Here is a 25,419-nt window from a genome sequence, read left to right as displayed (position 1 = left end):
GTAATGAAAAAATAGGATTTTTGCAAGGTATACAGAGGATGGACCAGTGTTGGGCTGAAACAAACTAAGTTATGTAAATTACTGCCTGCTTTCCTCTATGAATTCCTTAAAGGCTCTTTTCCCACAGTGGTCAAGTTCCTCATTTAAAATTTTTTTAAATTACAGACAATCTCAAATATACTCAAGAATGAATAACAGAGAATGCACATGTACCATCATTAAGCTTTGACATTTATCAATATTCTACTATTGCTATTTCATCTATTTTTCTCCTTTGTTTGTTTCAGTATTTTAGAGCAAATCCCAGACACATTATTTTACCTGTAAATATTTCAGGACATATTTCTAAATAAGGATTTTAATTCCTTAATGTCTGACACCCAGTCTGTGTTCAAGTTTCCTCAATTGCCTCATAAATGCCTTTGTCAAATTGCCTCTTGTGGTTTTATTTTGCAATTTTGTAATGAACACTCTTTCTTGTGTTTGTTAACCATTCATCTCTTTCCTTGGTGAAATGTCTAAATGCTCAGGCTTTTTTTTTTTTTAATTAATTTATTTTTTTGGCCATGCAGCACGGCATGCAGAAAGAACCTTAATTCCCCAACCAGGGATTGAACCCATGCTCCCTGCAGTGGAAGCATGGAGTCTTGACTACTGGACCACCAGGGAAGTCCCAGGCCTATTTTTAATTGGATTGCCTTGTTATTGATTGTAAGAATTCTCTATATATTCTTGATACACATCTTCTTTAATTTCTCTCAGTAATGTTTTATGGTTTTCAGAGTCGAAATCTGGCATTTCTTTTGGATTTATGTTATCTCCAAAAGAGACAGTCTTCCTTCCTTCCTATTGGTATGCTCTTTTTTTTTTTTTTTTTTGGTAAACTTATTGCATTGGCTAGAATCCCCAGCAGAATGTTGAATAGAAACGCACTTTGCTCCTGACTTTAAGGTAAGGCATTCAGTCTCTCACCATTAAGTACATTGTTAGCAGTAGGTTTTTCAAGGACGCTTTTGATCAGATTAAGGAAACTCCCTTCTATTCCTAGTTTGTTGATTTTTTTTTTGGCTGCGCCTGGAGGCTTACAGGATCTTACTTCCCCAACCAGGGACTGAACCCGGGCCCTGTCAGTGAAACTGCTGAGTCCTAACCACTGCACCTCCAGGGAATTCCCTGTTTAAAATTCTGATCACGAATGAATGTTGCATTTTGTCATGTGCTTTTACTGTATCTAAAGATGTATTAGTTAGCTACTGTTGCACAGCAAATTACATCAGAAATGAGCAGCTTAAAACAATAATTATTTATTATCTCATGGTTTTCATGGATCACGAAAATAGGCACAGGCAGCTTAGCAGGGCGACTCTGACGCCACGTCTCTCACAAGGCTACCATCAAGGTACTACTGGCCACAGCTGCAATCATCTCAAAGGTAACTAGGTACAGATTCCCTTCCAAGCTCATTTAGGCGGATGTTGGCAGACCTTAGACGATCTAATTCCAAGCTTACTCATTTGGTTTTTGATAGAATTCAGGTTCTTGCTGGCTGCTGGCCAGAGACCTCAGTTTCTTGCCACATGGACCTCTCCACAGAGCTACTCACAACAGGGCAGCTTGCTTCCCCAGAGCTGGAGAAGAAAGTAGAGCAAGATAGAAGTCACAGTCTTTTTGTAACCTAATCTCCAAAGAGATATCCAATCTCTTTTGCAGTATTCTATTGTTAGAAATGAGTCACTAGGTCCAGTCCACGCTCAAGGGGAAAAGATTACACAAAGGTGCAAATATGAGGAGGTAGGGATTATTTGGGGGTCATTTTAGAGGCTGCCTATCATAGTGAGATGATCATGTGGTTTCTGTCCTTTATTCCAGAGGGCAGTAAATCTCACCAGCTGCCTATTTTTATATGGCTACAAGTCAAGAATGGTTTTGGCATTTTTAAATGGTTGAAAGAAGATACTATTTTGTGACATGTGAAAATTAAATGAAATTAAAATCTCAGCACCATGCAATAAAGTTTTATTGGAGCACAGCCATGCTCATTTGTTTATGTATTGTCTGTGGCCACTTTGTAAAACATTGGCAATGTTTGTAAAACACTGGCAGAGTTGAGTAGCTGTGACAGAGACCATATGGCCAACAAAGCCTTAAATATTTCCTTATCCAGCCCCATACAGAAAAAGTTTGTTGATCTCTGCTTTATTCTACTAATTATTATGAACTATTACATTAACTGATTTTCAGATGTTATACCACACTTGTATTTCTGGGATAAATCCCAGTTGGTTAAGATCCAACCCTTTTATATGTTGCTGGATTCAGTTTGCTAAAATTTTCTTAAGTATTTCTGCATCTCTGTTCCTGAGGAATACAGTAGATTTCCTTTTATTGTGAAATCTTTGTTTGGCTTTGACATCAGATATTTTTGGTATCAGAAAAATATTGGCCGGAGAAAACAAGTTATGAAGTATTTCTTCTTTTACTTTATGAGTGAGTTTGAGTATTGGTGTTATTTTTTCTTTAAATATTTGATGGACTCACCAGTGAAGTCATCTGGGCTTGGGCTTTTTTTGTGGGACAATTTTGAATTACTGAATGTACTTGCTATCGATCTATACAGATTGTCTATTTTTCTGTTGAGTCAAATTTGGTAATCTGTGCCTTCCCAGGAATTTGTCCATTTCACCTAGGTTGTCTGATTTGTTAGTATGAGGTTATTTATGGTACTACCTGATAAACATTTCATCTGTCTTTTGGCTACTTAGTTCTCTCCTTTATTCGTGCTTTTGATAATCTGAGTCTTCTCTCTTATTTTCTCAGTCTAGGTTTGTCAATTTAAAAAACTTTTTTCAATGAACCAGCTCTTGGTTTCATTGATTTTATTACTGTTTTTGTTTCCTATTTCTCTGATATCCAATCTAATCTTTATTTTTTCCTTCTTTTTGCTTTGGGCTTTGCCCTTCTATTTTCTTAAAGTTGAAGGTTGTTACTGATTTGAGCTTTCTTTCTTTCCTCTTTTGTGATATAGGAATGCAGAGTTGTATCATTACCTTGGCTGAATCACGTAAATTTTGGTAGCTTTTCATTTTCATTCAGTTCAAAATTATTTAGAAGCATGATGCTGAATTTCCAAATACTTGAGCATTCCCCACATTTTGTTCTGTCATGAATCTCTAGTTTAATTCTCTAGTTCTGGTCAGAGAACATATTTTGAATGATTTTAATCTTCTTAAATTGATTAAGACTTGTTTAGTGGCCCAATCTATGCTCTATCCTGGAGAATGTTCCAGTATGTTTGTAAAGAATGTCTATTCTGTAATCATTGGGTGGAGTGCTCTATCTGCATAGTATGCATTTTTCCATCTGTTTACTTTCAACCTATTTGCGGCTTTGAATCTAAAGCATGTCTCTTGTAGACAGCACACAGTTGCGTCTTGCTTTTTGTTTTTGCCTACATTGGGTCTTCGTTGCTGTGTGCAGGCTTCTCTAGTCGTGGCAAGCGGGGTCTACTCTTCGTTGCAGCGCATGGGCTTCTCATTGTGGTGGCTTCTCTAGTTGTGGGCCACCGGCTCTAGGCACATGGGCTTCAGTAGTTATGGCACGTGGGCTCAGTAGTTGTGTTGTGGGCTCTAGAGCGCAGGCTAAATAGTTGCGGTGCACGGGCTTAGTTGCTCCGTGGCATGTGGGATCTTCCCGGATCAGGGCTCGAACCCACATCCCCTGCATTGGCAGGTGGATTCTTAACCACCACGCCACCAGGCAAGCCCCGGGTGTTGCTTTTTAATCCATATTGATAATCTGTCTTTTGGGTGAAGAGTTCAGTCTGTCTACATTTAATAAAATTATTGATATGGTTGGATTTTCCCTCCCATTTTGCAATCCTTTTCTGTTTGCTTCATGCTTTTTCTGAGTTTGTTTTTCTGTGTCTCCTTTACTGTTTTCTTGTTTTTAAGTGTACTGTTTCAATTCCTCTGTTGACTTTTTACTTTTTCTTTCTCTAATTATTTTCTTATAGTCTGCTCATGGAATACCATATGTATCTTAATTTACCACAATCTATTTCAAAACAATAACTTAGGGACTTCCCTGGTGGTCCAGTGGTAAAGAATCTGCCTTCTAATGCAGGGGATACAGGTTCGATCCCTGGTCAGGGAACTAAGATCCCACATGCCATGGGGCAACTAAGCCCACGCGCCACAAGTACTGAGCCCATGAGCCTCAACTAGATAGCCCGTGTGCTGCAAACTACAGAGCCCATGTGCTATGGAACCCACACTCCACAACTAGAGAGAGAAAAAAACAACCCGCACACCACAACTAGAGAGAAGCCCGCGCACCACAACTAAAGATCCTGCACACCTTAACAAAGATCCCACATGCCACAACTAAGACCCAACACAGCCAAAAAAATAAAATAAATTAAAACAAGCATAAAGCACAAGCATGTTGCTTCAATACATAATGGTTCCCTCCTCTCTCCTTTGTGCTATTATTTTCATATGTTCAAATGTATTTCATATATTACCTCTATATATATATTATAGACCTAACAATACAATGTTATAATGATTGCTTTATACAATCTTCTATTTTCTAAAGAAGTTAGGAGAAGATATGAAAAAATCAGAGTCTTAGATTTACCCACATATTTACCGTTTCCGATGCTTTTCATTTACCAATTCCTATGGATCCGAGTTACTGTCTGGTATTTATTTCCTTTCATCCTGAAGGGCTTCCTTTACTATTTCTTGCCAGGCATATTTACTAGGGACAAATTCTCTCCCTTTTTGTTTATCTGGGAATGTCATTATTTTGCCTACATTTACAGAGGACAGTTTTGCTAGATACAGAATTCTTGTTTTGTTCCTTTCAGCACACTGAGTATGTCACATGGCTCTGGTTTCCATTATTTCTGATTAGGTCACCCATTAACCAAATATTCTTTTTGTATACATGAATTATTTTCCTTTTGCTGCTTTCAAAAATTTCTGTGTTCAATTTTCAACAGTTTGGCCCTCACATGTCTAGGTATGGACATTTTTATCCTTCTTGGGGTTCACTGAACTTCTTAGATCTGTAGATTAACGTTTTTCATCAAATTTGGGAGGTTTTCTGCCATTAATTTCTCACTTTTTTTTTTCTTCCTGCCTCTTTCTATCTTGTCTGGGATTCATTCACATTCTACTCTTGATGTTGTTCCACAGGTCTCTGAGGCTCTGTCCATTTTTCTTTAATCTTTCTGTTCTTTAGACTGGATGGATAATTGCTACAGATCTCTAAATTTATTACTTTTTAATATTTGTTTATTTTTGGCTGCATGGGTCTTCATTGCTGCGCAAGGGCTTTTCTCTAGTTGCGACGAGTGGGGGCTACTCTTTGTTGCAGTATGCAGGCTTCTCATTGCGGTGGCCTTTCTGTTGCGGAGCACAGGCTCTAGGCGCATGGGCTTCAGTAGTTGTGGCACATGGGCTCAGTAGTTGTGGCTCACGGGCTTAGCTGCTCCGCGGCATGTGGGCTCTTCCCAGACCAGGGATTGAACCCGTGTCCCCTGCATTGGCAGGCGGATTCTTAACCACTGTGCCACCAGGGAAGCCCTACAGATCTCTAAATTTATTGATTGATTACCTGTTTTTCTGGGGGTTTTTTCCCCCTAGCTTTACTGACATGTAATTGACATATAACATTATGTAAGTTTAAGGTATACAATGCGATGATTTGATACACATATATGTTGTGGAATGTTTACCACAAGAAGGTTAGTTAACACACTGTTTACCTCACATAAATACCATTTTGTTGTTGCTACAGTGAAAACATTTAACATCTACTCTCAAGTATACAATACAGTACTGTTAACTACAGCCATCATGCTATGTATGTTTTAGATACTGTATTTCCAATTCCAGAGTTTCCATTTGGCTCATATTTTACAATTTCTTTTAATTGATATTGTCTATTTAACAAGTTATTATTACCATACTTTGCTTTTGAAAATTGGGTATATAATTAACATGTAACATTATATTAGTTTTAGGTGTACAACAAAATGATTCAATATACACATATATTGCAAAATGATTACCACAATAAGTCCATCCATTACTACGCACGGCTCCAATTTTTTTTCTTGTGATGAAAACTTAAATTTCTTTCTTTCTTTCTGGCTGCGTTGGTTCTTCATTGCTGCGCACGGGCTTCTCATTGCAGTGGTTTCTCTTGTTGTGGAGCACAGGCTCTAGGCGCACAGGCTTCGTAGTTGTGACACTCAGGCTCAGTAGTTGTGGCTCTCAGGGTCTAGGGCTCAAGCTCAGTAGTTGTGGCACACAGGCTTAGTTGCTCTGCGGCATGTGGGATCTTCCTGGAGCAGGGCTCGAACCTGTGTCCCCTGCATTGGCAGGCGGATTCTTAACCACTGCGCCACCAGGGAAGTCCATGAAAACTTTTAAGACCTACTTTCCTTTAATTTTTAGAAATCTGATTTCAGTGTATGTAACGTGCACATATTTTTATTAAGTTTATCCTTAAGTATTTTATGTTCTTGGATGTTACCATGAATGTTGCTATATTTAAAATTTCATTTTCCATTTGTTCGTTGATGGTTTACGGATACAGAATTAATTTTTGCATATTGGCCATGTTTCCTGTGAACTTGCTAGAACCCTATCATGCCATTTAAAAATTATTTTCTAATCTGTATGACCCCACTTTTTCTTCCCTTATTGTACTAGGTGGACTTCCAGTACAATGTTGAATAGATGTAGTAGACCTAATATCCATGCTTTGACCTTAGGGGGAAATGTTCAGTATTTTATGACTAAATACAATGTTAAAATTAGGTTTTTCATATATACAAGTTATCAGGTTGAGGAAGTTACCTTCTCCTAGTTTGTTTAGAGATTTTATCCTTAATGGGTGTTTAATTTTGTAAAATGCTTTTTCTGGATCTATTGAGATGATCATGTGATTTTTCTTCTTTGATCTGTTATTAAGTTGGAACTTAATAACACTGACTGATTTTGCATGTTAAAACAACCTTACATTTCTGAGATAAATCCAAACTGATTATGATTTATTACCCTTTTCATATGTTGCTGGGTTCAATTTGATAATATTTTGTTACGGATTTTTACAAGTGCATGTGGGATATTGGCCAGTAGTTTCCTTTTCCTGTAATTTTTATTTTATTTTTGATATCATGGTAATGATGATCTCATATAATGAATTAGAAAGTTTTCCCTCCTCCTCTATTTTTTTGAAAGATTATTCCTTTCTAAAATATTCGATAGAATTCAGTACTGTCCAAGCCTAGAGGTTTTTGTTTTTATTTTTTGGTGGTACGGTTTTTAATCACCAATCCAGTTTATAAAGATATAAGGCTATTCAGATTTTCTATTTCTTTATAGTTTTGGTAATTTGTGTCTTTCAAGGAAATTATCTATTTCATCTAAGCTGTCAAATTTATTGGCATAAAATTGCTCACAACATCCTCTAATTAACTTTTGAATCTGTGTAGAAACTTTAGTGATATTTCTTTTTACAGTCTTGGTACTGGTGATTTGTGTCTTCTTTTTTTTTTTTTTTTTGCAGTACGCGGGCCTCTCACTGTTGTGGCCTCTCCCGCTGAGAAGCACAGGCTCCGGACGCGCAGGCTCAGCGGCCACGGCTCACGGGCCCAGCCGCTCCACGGCATGTGGGATCTTCCCAGACCGGGGCGCGAACCCGTGTCCCCTGCATCAGCAGGCAGACTCTCAACCACTGCGCCACCAGGGAAGCCCCTGTGTCTTCTTTCTTGACTAATTTCGACAGAGGTGGATCAAGCTTATTGATTTTATTTCAAAGAAACAGCTTCTGGTTTCATGGATTTTTCTCTACTCTATGCCCATTTTTTATTTCATTGATTTCCACCATTATCTTTTTTATTTCCTTCCTTTTACTTATTGTAGATTTACTTTTCTTTCTCTAGTTTTCAAAGGTGGAAGATTTGATTTTAAACCTTTCTTTTAAGATAAGCATCTACAGGACTTCACTGGTGGTACAGTGGTTAAGAATCCGCCTGCCAATGCAGGGGACACGGGTTCGATTCCTGGTCCGGGAAGAGCCCACATGCTGCAGAACAACTAAGCCCGTGTGCCACAACTACTGAGCCTGCGCTCTAGAGCCCGCGAGCCACAACTACTGAGCCCGTGTGCCACAACTACTGAAGCTGGGGCGCCTAGAGCCCGTGCTCCGTAACAAGAGAAGCCACCAAAATGGGAAGCCCGCACACTGCAACGGAGAGTCGCCCCTGCTCGCTGCAACTAGAGAAAGCCCGCGTGCAGCAACAAAACCCAACGCAGCCAAAAAATAAATTAAATAAAATAATTAAAAAACAAAAAAGTTAACCAGTTGTAACCTCAAAGAAAGCAATAAAATAAACAATGTGTACCCTGTGCTTGGACTGTCTTCTACTTTCCCTCATTCAAGCAATTCTAAAGAGCCCATCTCTTTCATGAGGCCTTTTTGAAAAACAGGAGGATCCACTGACTAACCCTGGCCACTCCCTGTGTAAACATCTTCTTCACCTTCCAATCGGCAACAATTTCCCTACATAATATTTAAATGTTATTTGATACATGTTATTACCAATAGATCCTTAGGCTGAATGTTTTTTATGTCTACCTTCTTAAGTTTATTGGGTCTGTGACAGTAAACTCTGAAGGATGGAGGATTATGCTTTCTTTCTTTTATATTGTGACTGACACAAGACACTGTACTTTTTAAAGAGTCATTTAATAAACACTCTCTATATTGATTACTCTAAGCTATGTTTAAGATTTTACATCTTTTTATAGCATCACCTGTTTATGTGTCTTTTGAATGATAGCTACTAGTGTCTTTTTGAAATATAAGTAGTCCTATATTAGTATTCCCTACTGCACATTCACTGACTACAATTTTAAGTTTTCTTTTAAAAATCAAAACAGAATTTGAGCCAAATTCTAAAATAAGTATCTTATTCTATTTCTAAATTTAAACATCTTTCCTCTATAAAACCAAAATGAAATTTGCTAAATATATTTAGTAGTCTGCATTAAAGCTAGTATAGGCAGGACACAAGAGGCTATGACTTACCCTTCTAAAACATCAAATACTTACGCATCTGTAGTCTTTGTACACCCATTGAGATTCAGTACTTCAATGTTCCTACAGTTTTGTGCAAAGGTCCTTTACAGGAAAGAAAGTAAAGGGTTTGAGGTAAAACGGGCACAATTCTCGGCATTAAAAAAATAATAGAATATACCAATAGTGGTAATAATGGATATTACTGGTACAAAATGGTACAAAAAGTTGTTCACAATTACGAATAAATTACTTTTCAACCATAAACTTTTAAATATCAATCTTTTTGTCAACCAAAGTTAAAATTATCCTAACTTCGAGTAAACAAACTTAAAACAATTTACTCAAAGCTCCAAACGAACCATTTATAATATGGGGAATCTGGCTTTTTGGGGGGAGCACTTTTTCTTGTTTTATTCTCAAAACCACACATCCCACTACTGGATATTTGTGTTGTAAGCAGTGAACGTGTATTTGGGTTCAGAATAGCTTAGGAATATGAAAACTATTCCAGCCTTTTCTGGGTGAGACAGTGCTGTGTTAGTGTTGTTCTTCACTTCAGTCAAGAAGATGAGTTAATCGATAGCTATGTTTTTACCTTAATGCATTGTCTCCTACTCCGAGACACCCACGAAGACTTAACTTTCGTAAAAAGCCCCCACACCTTTTTGAAATATTCTCCACTACCCGGCCCTGCAAAAAAAGAAGACAGGTATACAAAGATAAGCCACCACATCGTTTCTGAAAAGACCACATCCTCGTTTTTAAGAGATTTCTACTCGTTTTAAAGACCTAATTAAATCAATATGAAAATTTCAACTTACTGGGAGAAAGCTTTCCTGATTAACCCATCTACTTGAAACATACCTAAACCCTATATTGTTATTTACTTTGTTCCTCTTGTAAGATACCCTGCATTTGAGGAAATGGTGCTCTGTAGTTCTCTTATGCCACTACATCAATGTAGATTCCCCTCCTGCAGCCACAGTACATTAACTCTCTCTATTATTTCTGTGTATTTACTATAGTACTCTAAATACAGCAGAGACTCAATGAACACTTCACAAAAGCTTGCTGAATGGTTTTGTAGGCCAGGCTGCTTTAAATATTTACATCCATGAAGATCAGAGAATTGTGAAAAACAGAAAAATCCAGCATGTCGATGGGTATCATTTTAAAAGTACTTTATGGGACTTCCCTGGCAGTCCAATGGTTAAGACTTCGCTTTCCAATGCAAGGGGTGTGGGTTTGATCCCTGGTTGGGGAGCTAAGATCCCATATGCCTCGTGGCCAAAAAACCAAAACATAAAACAGAAGCAATATGGTAACAAATTCAATAAAGACTTTAAAAATGGTCCACATCAAAAAAAAAGTCTTTAAAAAACATATTAAAAAATAAAAGTACTGGGCTTCCCTGGTGGCGCAGTGGTTGAGAGTCCGCCTGCTGATGCAGGGGACACGGGTTCGCGCCCCAGTCCGGGAAGATCCCACATGCCGCGGAGCGGCTGGGCCCGTGAGCCGTGGCCGCTGAGCCTGCGCGTCCGGAGCCTGTGCTCCGCAACGGGAGAAGCCACAACAGTGAGAGGCCCGCGTACCGCAAAAAAAAAAAAATAATAAAATAAAATAAAAGTACTTTATGAAGATAATATAAAGTTCATGTGAGGTTTTTTTAACTTCTTACATGGATTCTCAAGACCACTAAGTTCCACTAGAACTCAAAAAAAAAACAAACCCAACAGAAAAAATAGCTACATCTAAATCTAATTTAATCCTTATAACACAGTGAGGAAGCTATTACTTCCACTCTCCAGATGAGAAAACCAAGGACTACAGAGCTCAAATTCAGGTTAAAATAATTTAAGCTTAGGCCATTCTTCTCCATTTTAGAGAAAATAGGCAATACTAAGAGATAAAATATGGGGGAGAAGTGAGAAGGGAAAAAATCTCTCCCCAATAAAAGTAATCCAATTCATTCTCTACAAAAACTATCTATAGGCTCCCCCAGAACCCAGAATGCTCATCAAGAAGAATTTATGCAGATATCATGCTCCAGTAAATTAACTCCACTTATTTTTAAATAAACAAATATGAAAAGACTTCCTTAAAAAGAGCAAACAAAGGTTCACATTTCCACCACAAAAATAGAAACAAAAATGAGTCCTATTAAAACTAAATAACTCAGTATTATTTCAGTAAAATAATTCTGCTCATTCTCAAAAACTGAACCAGTTCTTGGGAAAATTGCAAGCTCCCATGAAGTTCAGATGCGCTGAAATGAACAGTCTCTCTCTCCAGGGAAAGGAGATTTATGTGGTTGGGGCTAATCTGTCCTATATGCTGCAATTACATTCTAACGAGAGAGATGGGGCCACACACCACGCAGTCATACCTCGATATCCCTCTGGAAATCAAACAGGTCAATTCGCTGCCAGTTACTGCCATCCAGAGCCAGAACATTCCAGGCCTATTTTGAAGAAGAAGAGACAGAATGAACAGAAGCTGAAATGAAGGGGAAAAGCTAGCAAAATTCAAGTTCACAATTCAACCTACTAATGATTGAAATTGACCAAAAAATTTCTTAGCACCTCCACCATTAACTCCCCAAAAGTCAGTCTTATTTCTGATTCATACTTTATTCTCCAAGTAGATTATCTCATAAATGAGTGGGTACAGAAATTAGTAGCTACGAAAGATCTTACATTAGCGGGCTGGGGAAAGAACAGGTTGTGATAAGTATCACAGCCGGAAACTGTTTTCTAACTTGAGTTTCCAATCTCAAAATGAGATAATCCAGCTAATGAAAAGCAAGTCTGTTACTCTATCCCTCAACTAGGAACAAGGTGAGTGTGAAACCAAAGAAAGAAGATGGCACTCTGAATGTAGTGTGTTCAATACATATGCCATGTTCAATAAAAATATGCTATTCATAGCATCACTTGTTTGGACCCAAAACTGTGATATGGTGACCTGGGATTTACAAAAGACACTATCATTTCTCAGTATACATGACAGAGACTTAATGCTTTCCTCATTACCAATTTGCTCACTCAGGCATGTTTTTCAATTGGTCATCTTTTCCTTCAACTTGATTCAGTGGTAATTTTAAACACTGAAAGTTTTAAGACTTCTCATACATTTCTTTAATTACCTAAAGGGAGGCAAGAAAGCTTCCAAGATTTTCAACCTTTCAGGATAAGGTGAAAAATGACTCCACTAAGAGTTAACCTTTTGCGGATCGTTCTGTATTTTAATCAGAAAGCCTTTAAACGTTTTCCCTACTAAATTTAAAGTGTAAACAAAAGTCTTAACACTGTTAAGTTATAAACTTAGAATATTATCTCTTACTACAACAATTCAAAACACAGATTCGATACTGAAATTCTAAAACGGAAATTAAAGATACCCTTATAAGCCCCAGGTAACTATCACACAATCAGTAAGAAAGATGTCAGGGGTATGAAGGTTAACAAAGTTATTATTATAGAAATCTTTAAGGTTTTCTCAGGATTTCGATGTTACTTTTCTTTTTGTGGCTTCATATTTTTCCAACAGTTTCTTAAATGGCTCCATGGGAGACAAGAGATAAAACCTTTAAAGATCATATGTTTACTAGATTCTTAGGCTAACTCTATCTCTGATTTGATACTTCTCATTTCCTTATACTATTTTCTTCAGCAAGCAGGACACATGCTAAAGTGAGACTAAAATTAGGAATGACAGGTTCCTCTCTAGAGTTTTTGTTGTTGTTGTTTTTTTTTAAAGCAAATTAACTAAATACTTCAAGTACAGAGAATAACAGGCTAACTACCGATGTTCCAATTGTACAGATGTAATGAAAATTGGCATTCTGCTTCCTTTTAAGTTAAAACACATTAAGAAGGAAGAGGAACCTGAACATGAAAACAACAATTAAAACTCACTCAAATCAACATTCTTGAGATGAGACTCTGCAACCAAACAGGTTAAGACAATGGTCTGGGAATTTTGTTTCTCAATGATGACCTCAGCTTCATATGGAGACAAAAAAGAAACCCCACTCATTTGTACCAGCCATGACTAAGGCAACCACTCAGGTACCAGGAACAGAACTGTCATGAATAGAAATCATCAAAATATGCCTGATTGTTTCTTAAATAGTTGAGATACAGATTTAGTATGGCTTTTAGGATGTAGAAATTACATTAAAGTTAGCAAGATGAGGTGGATTTTCTATGGCAAGTTTTGTGGGGGTTTTTTTTGAAGGAAATTGGTGATGGAAATTTGAAGGAAAACCTGGGTCCACTTAACAGAGGTAAACACAATACTCTGATGCTGAGTATTGTGATATAACCATATTACATACTCAGCACCTAGGACTATACCTGGTACATAGTAGGTTCTCAATAAGTATTTGTTAAACATCAAAAAGCCATTGTCCAGTTTATAAAAAGATGATAACTGTATGTACTCATTCATTTTATTAATTATTATATATCTGTATTACAAAAGAGACTATGAATGATTCATAAAGCAATTTTCCCACAACAGAGATTCTATTCTTAATATTAATGGCAGCAATAAGATTATGTCTCACTGTTTTGTCATAGTAATGTCAATTGACAAAAATGGATAAGTAAGAGTAATGCAGAAACTGACTTTGAGAATGGAATTTGGTTTGCTCTACAATTTCTTAAAAATTAAATTCTAGCTATAACCTTTTGAGAAAAAAATATAGGGAGATATCAAGAGCCTTCCATGTATGTACATAAAATGAATAAGGGAAACATAATGAAATACTATATTATTACAGTTCTGAGTAAAGCCTATTCTTTTAATTTGCATGTTTAGTGCTTTTTCCTTGAAAATATTTCTTCTGTTTATATTACACAAATAGTCAAGAATTTCAAAAAATTAAAGTTAGAGATAGTACATATAGTAGAATTCCACTGTAGAATTAACATGGGTTTGGGTATCCCATGGGTGAAACCACAACCTTGGAAACATAACATACAACTACCATCTGAAGTAAATAGTCGGCCTACTACAGAAGCTGATTATCATTAATGTCAGGAAGGGATGCTCTTGTAATCATGTCAGCCATTCTTACCCTGGAGACCTGAGCACAGCGACACAAGGTTACAACATCCAGAAAAGAAAATATCCTAAAAAGAGACGGAGGAAAACTTTATTATATGATGAATTACTTTCTCTTGATTTTTCCTTATAAATAATTGGCGACGTTAACACATGCACAAAAGGGCAGATGTTCTTTAAACAATAACACAAAAAGCTGGGGCAATTTACAATACTGCCCATAAAAATATAGGGGGAAAAGGTAATCTTTTACTTGATAATGTACGTGTAAGTACCATAACGAGTTCATTTATTCACATCAAGGGATGATAAAATATTTCTGATACTTTTTAAAGTAAAAAACCAATTTCCACATTCTGGTTATCAAAAGAAACAGGCTAGGGGATGGTTATGTTTATAAAGAATTTTACAGCTATGAAGGAAAAAAGATAAAATATTGGTAAAACCTAAAACTGAGCAACTATAAAATGTTAAATCTCTATATATTTAATTCCAATTTGGGAAATTATAAAACTCAGTTAACACATCAATGTCAGGACACACCACCTAAAATTCTTCTCAGTCTTAGAGAGGCTAAATATTTATTTTGTAGCGTTATTACTTGAAATAATTAATTTGCCTAAAGGACGATAACTCTCTATACCATAAACCACCTGTAAAAACAGCTCAGAGCATCCTGGGAATAAAGTGAACGCGTTACTTGTGCCTACAGTTCTCCTTACTCATGAATGCCTTTAAAGATCATTTTGATCTGAATAACAAGTAAAGCTCTTGTGCAGGTGGCAAAAGGTACAACATAGCGTATACTTTAAAGATGATATTCCTTGAGATAGCTGGAGTGTTACAAAATGGAGGTCAGGAAGCATTAATCTGGAGACGAATGAAAGCTACACTTTCTTTTCCGTTATTACTCTGAGTTAGCTTAATAGAGCAAAATTTTGTTATTTAGTGATTAGAGGCTGTCAATCACATTTTAGAACTTGGAATAAACTGAGTTAATAATTACATCAGACAAAGTTATATGCATTTTGTAAATAAAGTTTTTTGAAACTCTTTAAAATTTGGGTAATATACATAACATTAAACTTACCATTTAACCACTTTTAAGGGTATAGTTCAGGAGCATTTAAGTACATTCACACTGTTGTGCCACCACCACCACCATCCATCTCTAGAACTTTCTCATCTTCCCAAACTGAAACTCTGGACACAGTAAACAATGACTCCCCGTTTCCCTCTCCCCCAGCCGCTGGCAACCACCACTCTACTTTCATTCTTTACGAATTTGGCTACTCTAGGTACTTCATATGAGTGGAATCACGGTATTTGCCCTTTTGTGATGGGCTTATTTCATTTAGCACCAATGTCTTCAAGGTCCATCCAAGTTGTAGCATGTAGTATCAGAATTTCCTTCCTTTTTAAAGCTGTATACCACATTTTCTACATCTGTCCATAGACGGAAACGTTGAAACTTTCTTGTTCCCCTAAGGCAGACTTGCTACCACCCTGATGGCTCTCTTTAATAAAATAAATTTCAAATGGCGGAGGAGGAACCAAGTTGGTGGAGTAGAAGGACGTGCTCTCACTCCCTCTTGCAAGAACACCAGAATCACAACTAGCTGCTGGACAATCATCAACAGGAAGACACTGGAACTCACCAAAAAAGATACCCCATATGCGAAGACAAAGAAGAAGCTACAATGAGATGGTAGGAGGGGCGCAATCACAGTAAAATCAAACCCCATAACTGCTGGGTGGGTGACTCACAGACTGGAGAACACTTATACCACAGAAGTCCATCCACTGGAGTGAAGGTTCTGAGCCCCACGTCAGGCTTCCCAACCTCAGGGTCCGGCAACGGGAGGAGGAATTCCTAGAGAATCAGACTTTGAAGCCTAGTGGGAACTGATTGCAGGACTTCGACAGGACTGGGAGAAACAGAGACTCCACTCTTGGAGGGCACATACAAAGTAGTGTGCGCACTGGGACCTAGGGGAAGGAGCAGTGACCCCAGGGGAGACTGAACCTGACCTACCTGCTAGTGTTGGAGGGTCTCCTGCAGAGGCAGGGGGGTGGCTGTGGCTCACCGTGGGGACAAGGACACTGGCAGCAGAAGTTCTGGTAAGTACTCCTTGGCGTGAGCCCTCCCAGAGTCCGCCATTAGGCCCACCAAACAGCCCAGGTAGGCTCCAGTGTTGGGTTGCCTCAGGCCAAACAAGCAACAGGGAGGGAACCCAGCCCCACCCATCAACAGTCAAGTGGATTAAAGCTTTACTGAGCTCTGCCCACCAGAGCAAAAGCCAGCTCTACCCACCACCAGTCCCTCCCATCAGGGAACCTGCACAAGCCTCTTTAGCCTCATCCACCAGAGGGCAGACAGCAGAAGCAAGAAGACTACAATCCTGCAGCCTGTGGAACAAAAACCACATTCACAGAAAGAAAGACAAGATGGAAAGGCAGAGAGCTATGTACCAGATGAAGGAACAAGGTAAAACCCCAGAAAAACAACTAAATGAAGTGGAGATAGGCAAACCTTCCAGAAAAAGAATTCAGAAAAATGACAGTGAAGATGATCCAGGACCTCGGAAAAAGAATGGAGGCAAAGATGAAGAAGATGCAAGAAATGTTTAACAAAGACCTAGAAGAAGTAAAGAACAAACAAACAGAGATGAACAATACAATAACTGATATGAAAACTACACTAGAAGGAATCAATAGCAGAATAACTGAGGCAGAAGAACAGATAAGTGACCTGGAAGACAGAATGGTGGAATTCACTGCTGCGGAACAGAATAAAGAAAAAAGCATTAAAAGAAATGAAGACAGCCTAAGAGACCTCTGGGACAACATTAAACGTCAACAACATTTGCATTATAGGGGTCCCAGAAGGAGAAGAGAGAGAGAAAGGACCCAAGAAAATATTTGAAGAGATTATAGTCAAAAACTTCCCTGACATGGGAAAGGAAATAGCCACCCAAGTCCAGGAAGCGCAGCGAGTCCCATACAGGATAAACCCAAGGAGAAACACGCCAAGACACATAGTAATCAAATTGGCAAAAATTAAAGACAAAGAAAAATTACTGAAAGCAGCGAGGGAAAAACGACAAATAACATACAAGGGAACTCCCATAAGGTTAACAGCTGATTTCTCAGCAGAAACTCTACAAGCCAGAAGGGAGTGGCAAGATATACTTAAACTGATGAAAGGGAAGAACCTACAACCAAGATTACTCTACCCAGCAAGGATCTCATTCAGATTCGATGGAGAAATCAAAAGCTTTACAGACAAGCAAAAGCTAAGAGAATTCAGCACCACCAAACCAGCTCTACAACAAATTTGCTAAAGGAACTTCTCTAAGCGGGAAACACAAGAGAAGAAAAGGACCTACAAAAACAAACTCAAAACAATTAAGAAAATGGTCATAGGAACATACATATCGATAATTACCTTAAACGTGAATGGATTAAATGCTCCAACCAAAAGACACAGGCTTGCTGAATGGATACAAAAACAAGACCCATATATATGCTGTCTACAAGAGACCCACTTCAGACCTAGGGACACATACAGACTAAAAGTGAGGGGATGGAAAAAGATATTCCATGCAAATGGAAATCAAAAGAAAGCTGGAGTAGATTCATATCAAATAAAATAGACTTTAAAATAAAGAATGTTACAAGAGACAAGGAAGGACACTACCTAATGATCAAGGGATCAATCCAAGAAGAAGATATAACAATTATAAAAATATATGCACCCAACATAGGAGCACCTCAATACATAAGGCAACTGCTAACAGCTATAAAAGAGGAAATCGAAAGTAACACAATAATAGTGGGGGACTTTAACACCTCATTTACACCAATGGACAGATCATCCAAAATGAAAATAAATAAGGAAACACAAGCTTTAAATGACACAATAGATAGATTTAATTGATATTTATAGGACATTCCATCTAAAAACAGCAGATTACACTTTCTTCTCAAGTGCGCACGGAACATTCTCTAGGATAGATCACATCTTGGGTCACAAATCAAGCCTCAGTAAATTTAAGAAAACTGAAATCATATCAAGCATCTTTTCTGACCATAATGCTATGAGATTAGAAATCAATTACAGGGAAAAAAATGTAAACAACACAAACACATGGAGGCTAAACAATACATTACTAAATAACCAAGAAATCACTGAAGAAATCAAAGAGGAAACCAAAAAATACCTAGAGACAAATGACAATGAAAACACGACGATCCAAAACCTATGGGATGCAGCAAAAGCAGTTCTAAGAGGGAAGTTTATAGCTATACAAGCCTACCTCAAGAAACAAGAAAAATCTCAAATACACAATCTAACCTTACACCTAAAGGAACTAGAGAAAGAAGAACAAACAAAACCCAAAGTTAGCAGAAGGAAAGAAATCATAAAGATCAGAGCAGAAATAAATGAAATACAAACAAAGGAAACAATAGGAAAGATCAATAAAACTAAAAGCTGGTTCTTTGAGAAGATAAACAAAATTGATAAACCATTAGCCAGACTCATCAAGAGGGAGAGGACTCAAATCAATAAAATTAGAAATGAAAAAGGAGAAGTTATAACAGACACTGAAGAAATACAAAGCATCCTAAGAGACTACTACAAGCAACTCTATGCCAATAAAATGGACAACCTGGAAGAAATGGACAAATTCTTAGAAAGGTATATATAACCTTCCAAGACTGAACCAGGAAGAAATAGAAAATATGAACAGACCAATCACAAGTAATGAAATTGAAATTGTGATTAAAAATCTTCCAACAAGCAGAAAGTCCAGGACCAGATGGCTTCACAGGTGAATTCTATCAAACATTTAGAGAAGAGCTAACACCCATCCTTCTCAAACTCTTCCAAAAAATTGCAGAGGAAGGGGCTTCCCTGGTGGCGCAGTGGTTGAGAGTCCGCCTGCCGATGCAGGGGACACGGGTTCGTGCCCCGGTCCGGGAAGATCCCACATGTCGCAGAGCAGCTGGGCCCGTGAGCCATGGCTGCTGAGCCTACGCTTCCGGAGCCTGTGCTCCGCAACGGGAGAGGCCACAACAGTGAGAGGCCCGCGTACCAAAAAAAAAAAAAAAAAAAAAAGTTGCAGAGGAAGGAACACTCCCAAACTCATTCTCTGAGGCCATCATCACCCTGATACCAAAACCAGACAAAGGTACTACAAAAAAAGAAAATTACAGACCAATATTACTGATGAATATAGATGCAAAAATCCTCAACAAAATACTAGCAAACAGAATCCAGCAACACATTAAAAGGATCATACACCATGACCAAGTGGGATTTATCCCAGGAATGCAAGGATTCTTCAATATATGCAAATCAATCAATGTGATACACCATATTAACAAACTGAAGAATAAAAACCATATGATCATCTCAATAGATGCAGAAAAAGCTTTTGACAAAATTCAACACCCATTTATGATAAAAACTCTCCAGAAAGTGGGCATAGAGGGAACCTACCTCAACATAATAAAGGCCATATATGACAAACCCACAGCAAACATCATTCTCAATGGTGAAAAACTGAAAGCATTTCCTCTAAGATCAGGAACAAGACAAGGATGTCCACTCTCACCACTATTATTCAACATAGTTTTGGAAGTCCTAGCCACGGAAACCAGAGAAAAAAAGAAATAAAAGGAATACAAATTGGAAAAGAAGAAGTAAAACTGTCACTGTTTGCAGATGACATGATACTATACACAGAGAATCCTAAAGATGCCACCAGAAAACTAATAGAGGTAATCAATGAATTTGGTAAAGTTGCAGGATACAAAATTAATGCACAGAAATCTCTTGCATTCCTATACACTAATCATGAAAAATCTGAAAGAGAAATTAAACACTCCCATTTACCACTGCAACAAAAAGAATAAAATACCTAGAAATAAACCTACCTAGGGAGACAAAAGACCTGTATGCAGAAAACTATAAGACACTGATGAAAGAAATTGAAGATGATACCAACAGATGGAGAGATATACCATGTTCTTGTATTGAAAGAATCAATATTGTGAAAATGACTATACTACCCAAAGCAATCTACAGATTCAATGCAATCCCTGTCAAATTACCAATGGCATTTTTTACAGACCTAGAACAAAAAATCTTAAAATTTGTATGGAGATATAAAAGACCCCGAATAGCCAAAGCAGTCTTGAGGGAAAAAAAACGGAGCTGGAGGAATCAGACTCCCTGACTTCAGACTATACTACAAAGCTACAGTAATCAAGACAATATGGTACTGACACAAAAACAGAAACATAGATCAATGGAACAAGATAGAAAGCCCCGAGATAAACCCACGCACCTATGGTCAACAAATCTGTGACAAAGGAGGCAAGAATATACAATGGAGAAAAGACAGTCTCTTCAATAAGTGGTGATGGGAAAACTGGACAGCTACATGTAAAAGAATTAAATTAGAACACTCCCTAACACCATACACAAAAATAAACTCAAAATGGATTCGAGACCTAAATGTAAGACCAGACACTATAAAATTCTTAGAGGAAAACATAGGAAGAACACTCTGATATAAATCACAGGAAGATCTTTTTTGATCCACCTCCTAGAGTAATGGAAATAAAAACAAAAATAAACAAATGGGACCTAATGAAACTTCAAAGCTTTTGCACAGCAAAGGAAACCACAAACAAGACAAAAAGACAACCCTCAGAATGGGAGAAAATATTTGCAAACGAATCAACGGACAAAGGATTAATATCCAAAATATATAAACAGCTCATCCAGCTCAATATTAAAGAAACAAACAACCCAATCCAACAATGGATTTAGGCAGGAGACCTAAACAGACATTTCTCCAAAGAAGACATACAGATGGCCAAGAAGAACATGAAAAGCTGCTCAACATCACTAATTATTAGAGAAATGCAAATCAAAACTACAATGAGGTATCACTTCACACCAGTTAGAACTGGCATCATCGGAAAAATCTACAAACAACAAATGCTGGAGAGGGTGTGGAGAAAAGGGAAGCCTCTTGCACTGTTGGTGGGAATATAAATTGATACAGCCACTATGGAGAACGGTATGGAGGTTCCTTAAAAAACTAAAAATAGAATTAACATATGATCCAGCAATCCCACTACTGGGCATATACCCAGAGAAAACCATAATTCAAAAAGACACATGCACCCCAATGTTCACTGCAGCACTATTTACAATAGCCAGGTCATGGAAGCAACCTAAATGCCCATTGACAGACAAATAGATAAAGAAGTCGTGGTACATATATACAATGGAATATTACTCAGCCATAAAAAGGAACGAAATTGAGTCATTTGTTGAGACGTGGATGGATCTAGAGACTGTCATACAGAGTGAAGTAAGTCAGAAAGACAAAAACAAATATCATATATTAACGCATATATGTGGAACCTAGAAAAATGGTACAGATGAACCAGTTTGCAGGGCAGAAGTTGAGACACAGATGTAGAGAACAAACGTATGGACACCAAGGGGGGAAAACCACGGGGGTGGGTGGGTGGGTATGGTGGTGTGCTGAACTGGGCGATTGGGATTGACATGTATACACAGATGTGTATAAAATTGATGACTAATAAGAACCTGTTGTATAAAAAAATAAAATAAAATTCAAAAATTCAATAAATAAATAAATAAAATAAATTTCCCACCTTTAAAAATACTGATTACAAATCATTCCCAAATAAATATATATACCCCCAGGTACCTCAATTCCTAAAACAGTAAGTTTATCTAATGCAACAAACCTTCTTACACTGCTTAAATGCTGCTGCTTTTTCCTGTCATCCACTATATAGTGCCTTTATGTGGAGCTTCATAGTCTAAAGATCCTGTTTCTGCCAAATTACCACTAATCCCTGAGCAATTTGTATAAATATAATATTACACATGGCGGGGGCACAGGAGAGAAATTTTAGATAACGATCCTAGTTAGACTTTAGTAAACTTTCAACAGATAGATTCTTTACAAAATAAAGATGGACATGAAACCTCAGGCTATAGGTCAAATGCAGACCTAGGAGACTCTCTGAAGCACATGCCCCAACAATCATAATTTCATTCTTAGAATGTACTGCCTGGGGTACTTAATGTCAAAATTCCCATAAGTTGGCTTTTCACCTGGGTTCGACATTATGATACATTAAAAAGAGAGAGAGAAGACAAATACAGTCGCTGTGCTCCTCTATCAAGCAATAAGAGCTTGGACTCTCCACTCCTGATTTGGCTCCCTGGTATGTGATAAGCCTCTGTGCTTAAATCCCTTCTACCACTCCACAAGCAGTCTGTCTAAATGTCTGCTATTATTTAGTAGCTTCTGACTTCTATTTATTCTACGTACTTGACAATAGAGACAATTACCTTTAGAAACCCAAATATAAGGATTGATGGGATAAGCTGCCAGAGTTTTAGTTACAGTGATTGGGGGGGTGGGTGGGGATGGAGGATGGAGAGGAGGAGGTTCACAGTGACCATTTATTCTTCTAAATATGGTAACATTAACTTAAATAAAAAACATCACTGTAAGTATGTATTTGTAAGATAAATCAAGGGGAAACGACAGTGACATTTCTATATGATAGGCCAGAACAATAAAACATTATACTTAGAACGTTCCTGCTTTTCATCATCTTCAGGCTTGGTACCTTACACTTTAACCCTTTACATAATTCCTTCTTGAGGACACCTATTATCCATAACCAGAATGGTTATGATCAAAGAGATAAGAAAACTGACACAGAATGAAAGGTCTTTTATTGTTGAAGGATCCTGCTTGACTGCTTCAATAAAAGTCCTCCTCCTTCTCTTATCAACAGATTGTTGAAAAACCGGCCTAGCTTTGAGGCAAAGTGGGCCTCACCTTCCCCACTCACACAAAAAGACTTTGGCCAGGTCTCTGAGACATTATGTGGAAGAAGACGGGGTCTGGTTATAAATAAATCTATTGCTGTATAAAGAAAGAAACAAACAGAAAAAAAACCCAAACCCTTAATACTAGATTCTTAGAGAACATGGAGCTGGCTGCTAAAGTAAATACCGAGAGTAGATTTGGGGATATGGTTACCCATGGTATGGTTCTGCAAAAAAAGATTTACTCCCAACTTCCTTTGGCTTGACAGTCTTATGACAAAAATCCCAAACCTTCTTGAGCAATACCTCTTAATATAGTTCTGTTTATTAAATAAATTTAAAAAGCATAGCATGATCCTGGAGAAGGTATAACAAAATAAGTAATTCCATTCATATCATGGGGATATCTATGGGTACGACTCTTTTGGAGAGTAGTTCAATAGTACCCATTAAAATAAAAAACACAGGGCTTCGCTGGGGGTGCAGAGGTTAAGAATCCGCCTGCCAGGGCTTCCCTGGTGGCGCAGTGGTTGAGAATCTGCCGGCCAATGCAGGCGACATAGGTTCGAGCCCTGGTCTGGGAAGATCCCCTATGCCGCGGAGCAACTGGGCCCGTGAGCCACAACTACTGAGCCTGCGCGTCTGAAGCCTGTGCTCCGCAACAAGAGAGGCCGCGACAGTGAGAGGCCCACGCACCGCGATGAAGAGTGGCCCCCGCTCGCTGCAACTAGAGAAAGCCCTCGCACAGAAACGAAGATCCAACACAGCCATAAATAAATAAATAGGTAAATAAGTAAAGAAAGAAAGAAAGAATCCGCCTGCCAATGCAGGGGACACAGGTTCGAGCCCTGGTTTGGGAAGATCCCACGTGCCGCGGAGCAACTAAGCCCGTGCACCACAACTACTGAGCCTGCGCTCTAGAGCCTGCGAGCCACAACTACCGAACCCGCACGATACAACTACTGAAGCCCACATGCCTAGAGCCCGTGCTCCGCAATAGAGAAGCCACCACGATAAGAAGCCTACGCACTGCAACGAATAGTAGCCCCTGCTAGCCGCAACTCGAGAAAGCCCGCACACAGCAACGAAGACCCAATACAGCCAAAAATAAAATAAAATTTAAAAATAAATAAAATAAAAAACACAGACACTACATCCTGTAGAAGCAAAAGTATGAGTAAAGATAGTTATCAGAATGTTTATGGCAGCATTATTTGAAATATCAAAAAGTTCGAAAATGACCTTAACATACATCAATTAAAAAATGCTTAAATATATTATGGTACAAAAAAAAATTTGCACTTTGCAGCCATTTAAAAGAATGAGACAGAGCTACATGAACGGACCTAAAAAGATGTCAATGATTATTAAATGACAGAAACAAAAACAAGTTGTAGAACAGTTTTTATATGTTTTCATTTTTGAAAAATATAATAGGTACACATGAACACATGCATGTAAGCATTGTGCATATTATATATCTAAATATAAGAGGATATATGTTAGCTTTGTGGGGAAAATAGGCTTTTTGTGGGGGGGGTGTTGAGAAAGTGGAACAAGGAAGCCATTTGTTTACGATTTTTCATTTTTTAAAAAAGTGCTGGGCTCATGAGTGATTTATATTTTATTTGTTAAAAAAAATTTTTAAGGCACTAGATGCAGATCTTTGGCCACATGAGTGTTAAAGCCTGCTCCGAATGTAGAATTCTGATACTTGTCTACTGTCTGACAGAAACTATACTATATTTTCAAAGTTGCAAACCTATTCCTCATGAGACCATCGGTTTGCAGGACTTGTTCATTAAAACTATACGCTAGGGCTTCCCTGGTGGCGCAGTGGTTGAGAGTCCGCCGGCTGATGCAGGGGACACGGGTTCGTGCCCCGGTCTGGGAAGATCCCACATGCCGCGGAGCGGTTGGGCCCGTGAACCATGACCGCTGAGCCTGCGCATCCGGAGCCTGTGCTCCGCAATGGGGGAGGCCACAACAGAGAGAGGCCCGCGTACCGCAAAAAAAAACCAACAACGATATGCTAGTGTCTTTATTAGCAGACTACAGATGTAGGTTTGCTACGCTCCTGTTTTACTGGGATGTATCATCTTAGTTGTAGTGGCTGGACACTCAACTAAAAATGGGTGGTCTACTACTATGGGAGGGAAATGTAACATGAGTAAAGTCTCTGCCTCCAAAGAAGCAAAAATGCAGATATGCCACGTGGAAAAAAAAAAAAAAAGAATCCTGTGGAATATAATTTACATTCTAGGAAAGGGAAAATGTGTTTCTCATCATTGGCATTCTTGAAAATGCTCCTGACATATGGATGAGTGAAAAACACAGGTTGAATAAGA

At 38.1% G+C, this 25,419-nt stretch overlaps 1 protein-coding gene across 1 annotated transcript in view; it reads right to left on the bottom strand.

The window, feature by feature from the left end:
- Window positions 1-25,419, bottom strand: part of FBXL20 (F-box and leucine rich repeat protein 20) — a 107,157-nt gene that overhangs the window by 16,996 nt on the left and 64,742 nt on the right. The window contains exons 3-6 of the mRNA XM_082678423.1: window positions 14,183-14,237; window positions 11,486-11,560; window positions 9,695-9,789; window positions 9,133-9,201 (exon numbers count right to left, since the gene is read on the bottom strand). Of these exons, the coding sequence (XP_082534549.1) occupies window positions 9,133-9,201; window positions 9,695-9,789; window positions 11,486-11,560; window positions 14,183-14,237 (294 nt within the window). The remainder of the gene's footprint in view (window positions 1-9,132; window positions 9,202-9,694; window positions 9,790-11,485; window positions 11,561-14,182; window positions 14,238-25,419) is intronic.

This window comes from Grampus griseus (genome assembly GCF_964374135.1).
Source record: "Grampus griseus genome assembly, chromosome: 20".
Lineage (NCBI taxonomy): Eukaryota > Metazoa > Chordata > Mammalia > Artiodactyla > Delphinidae > Grampus > Grampus griseus.
This window is presented reverse-complemented; position numbering and strand designations above follow the sequence as displayed.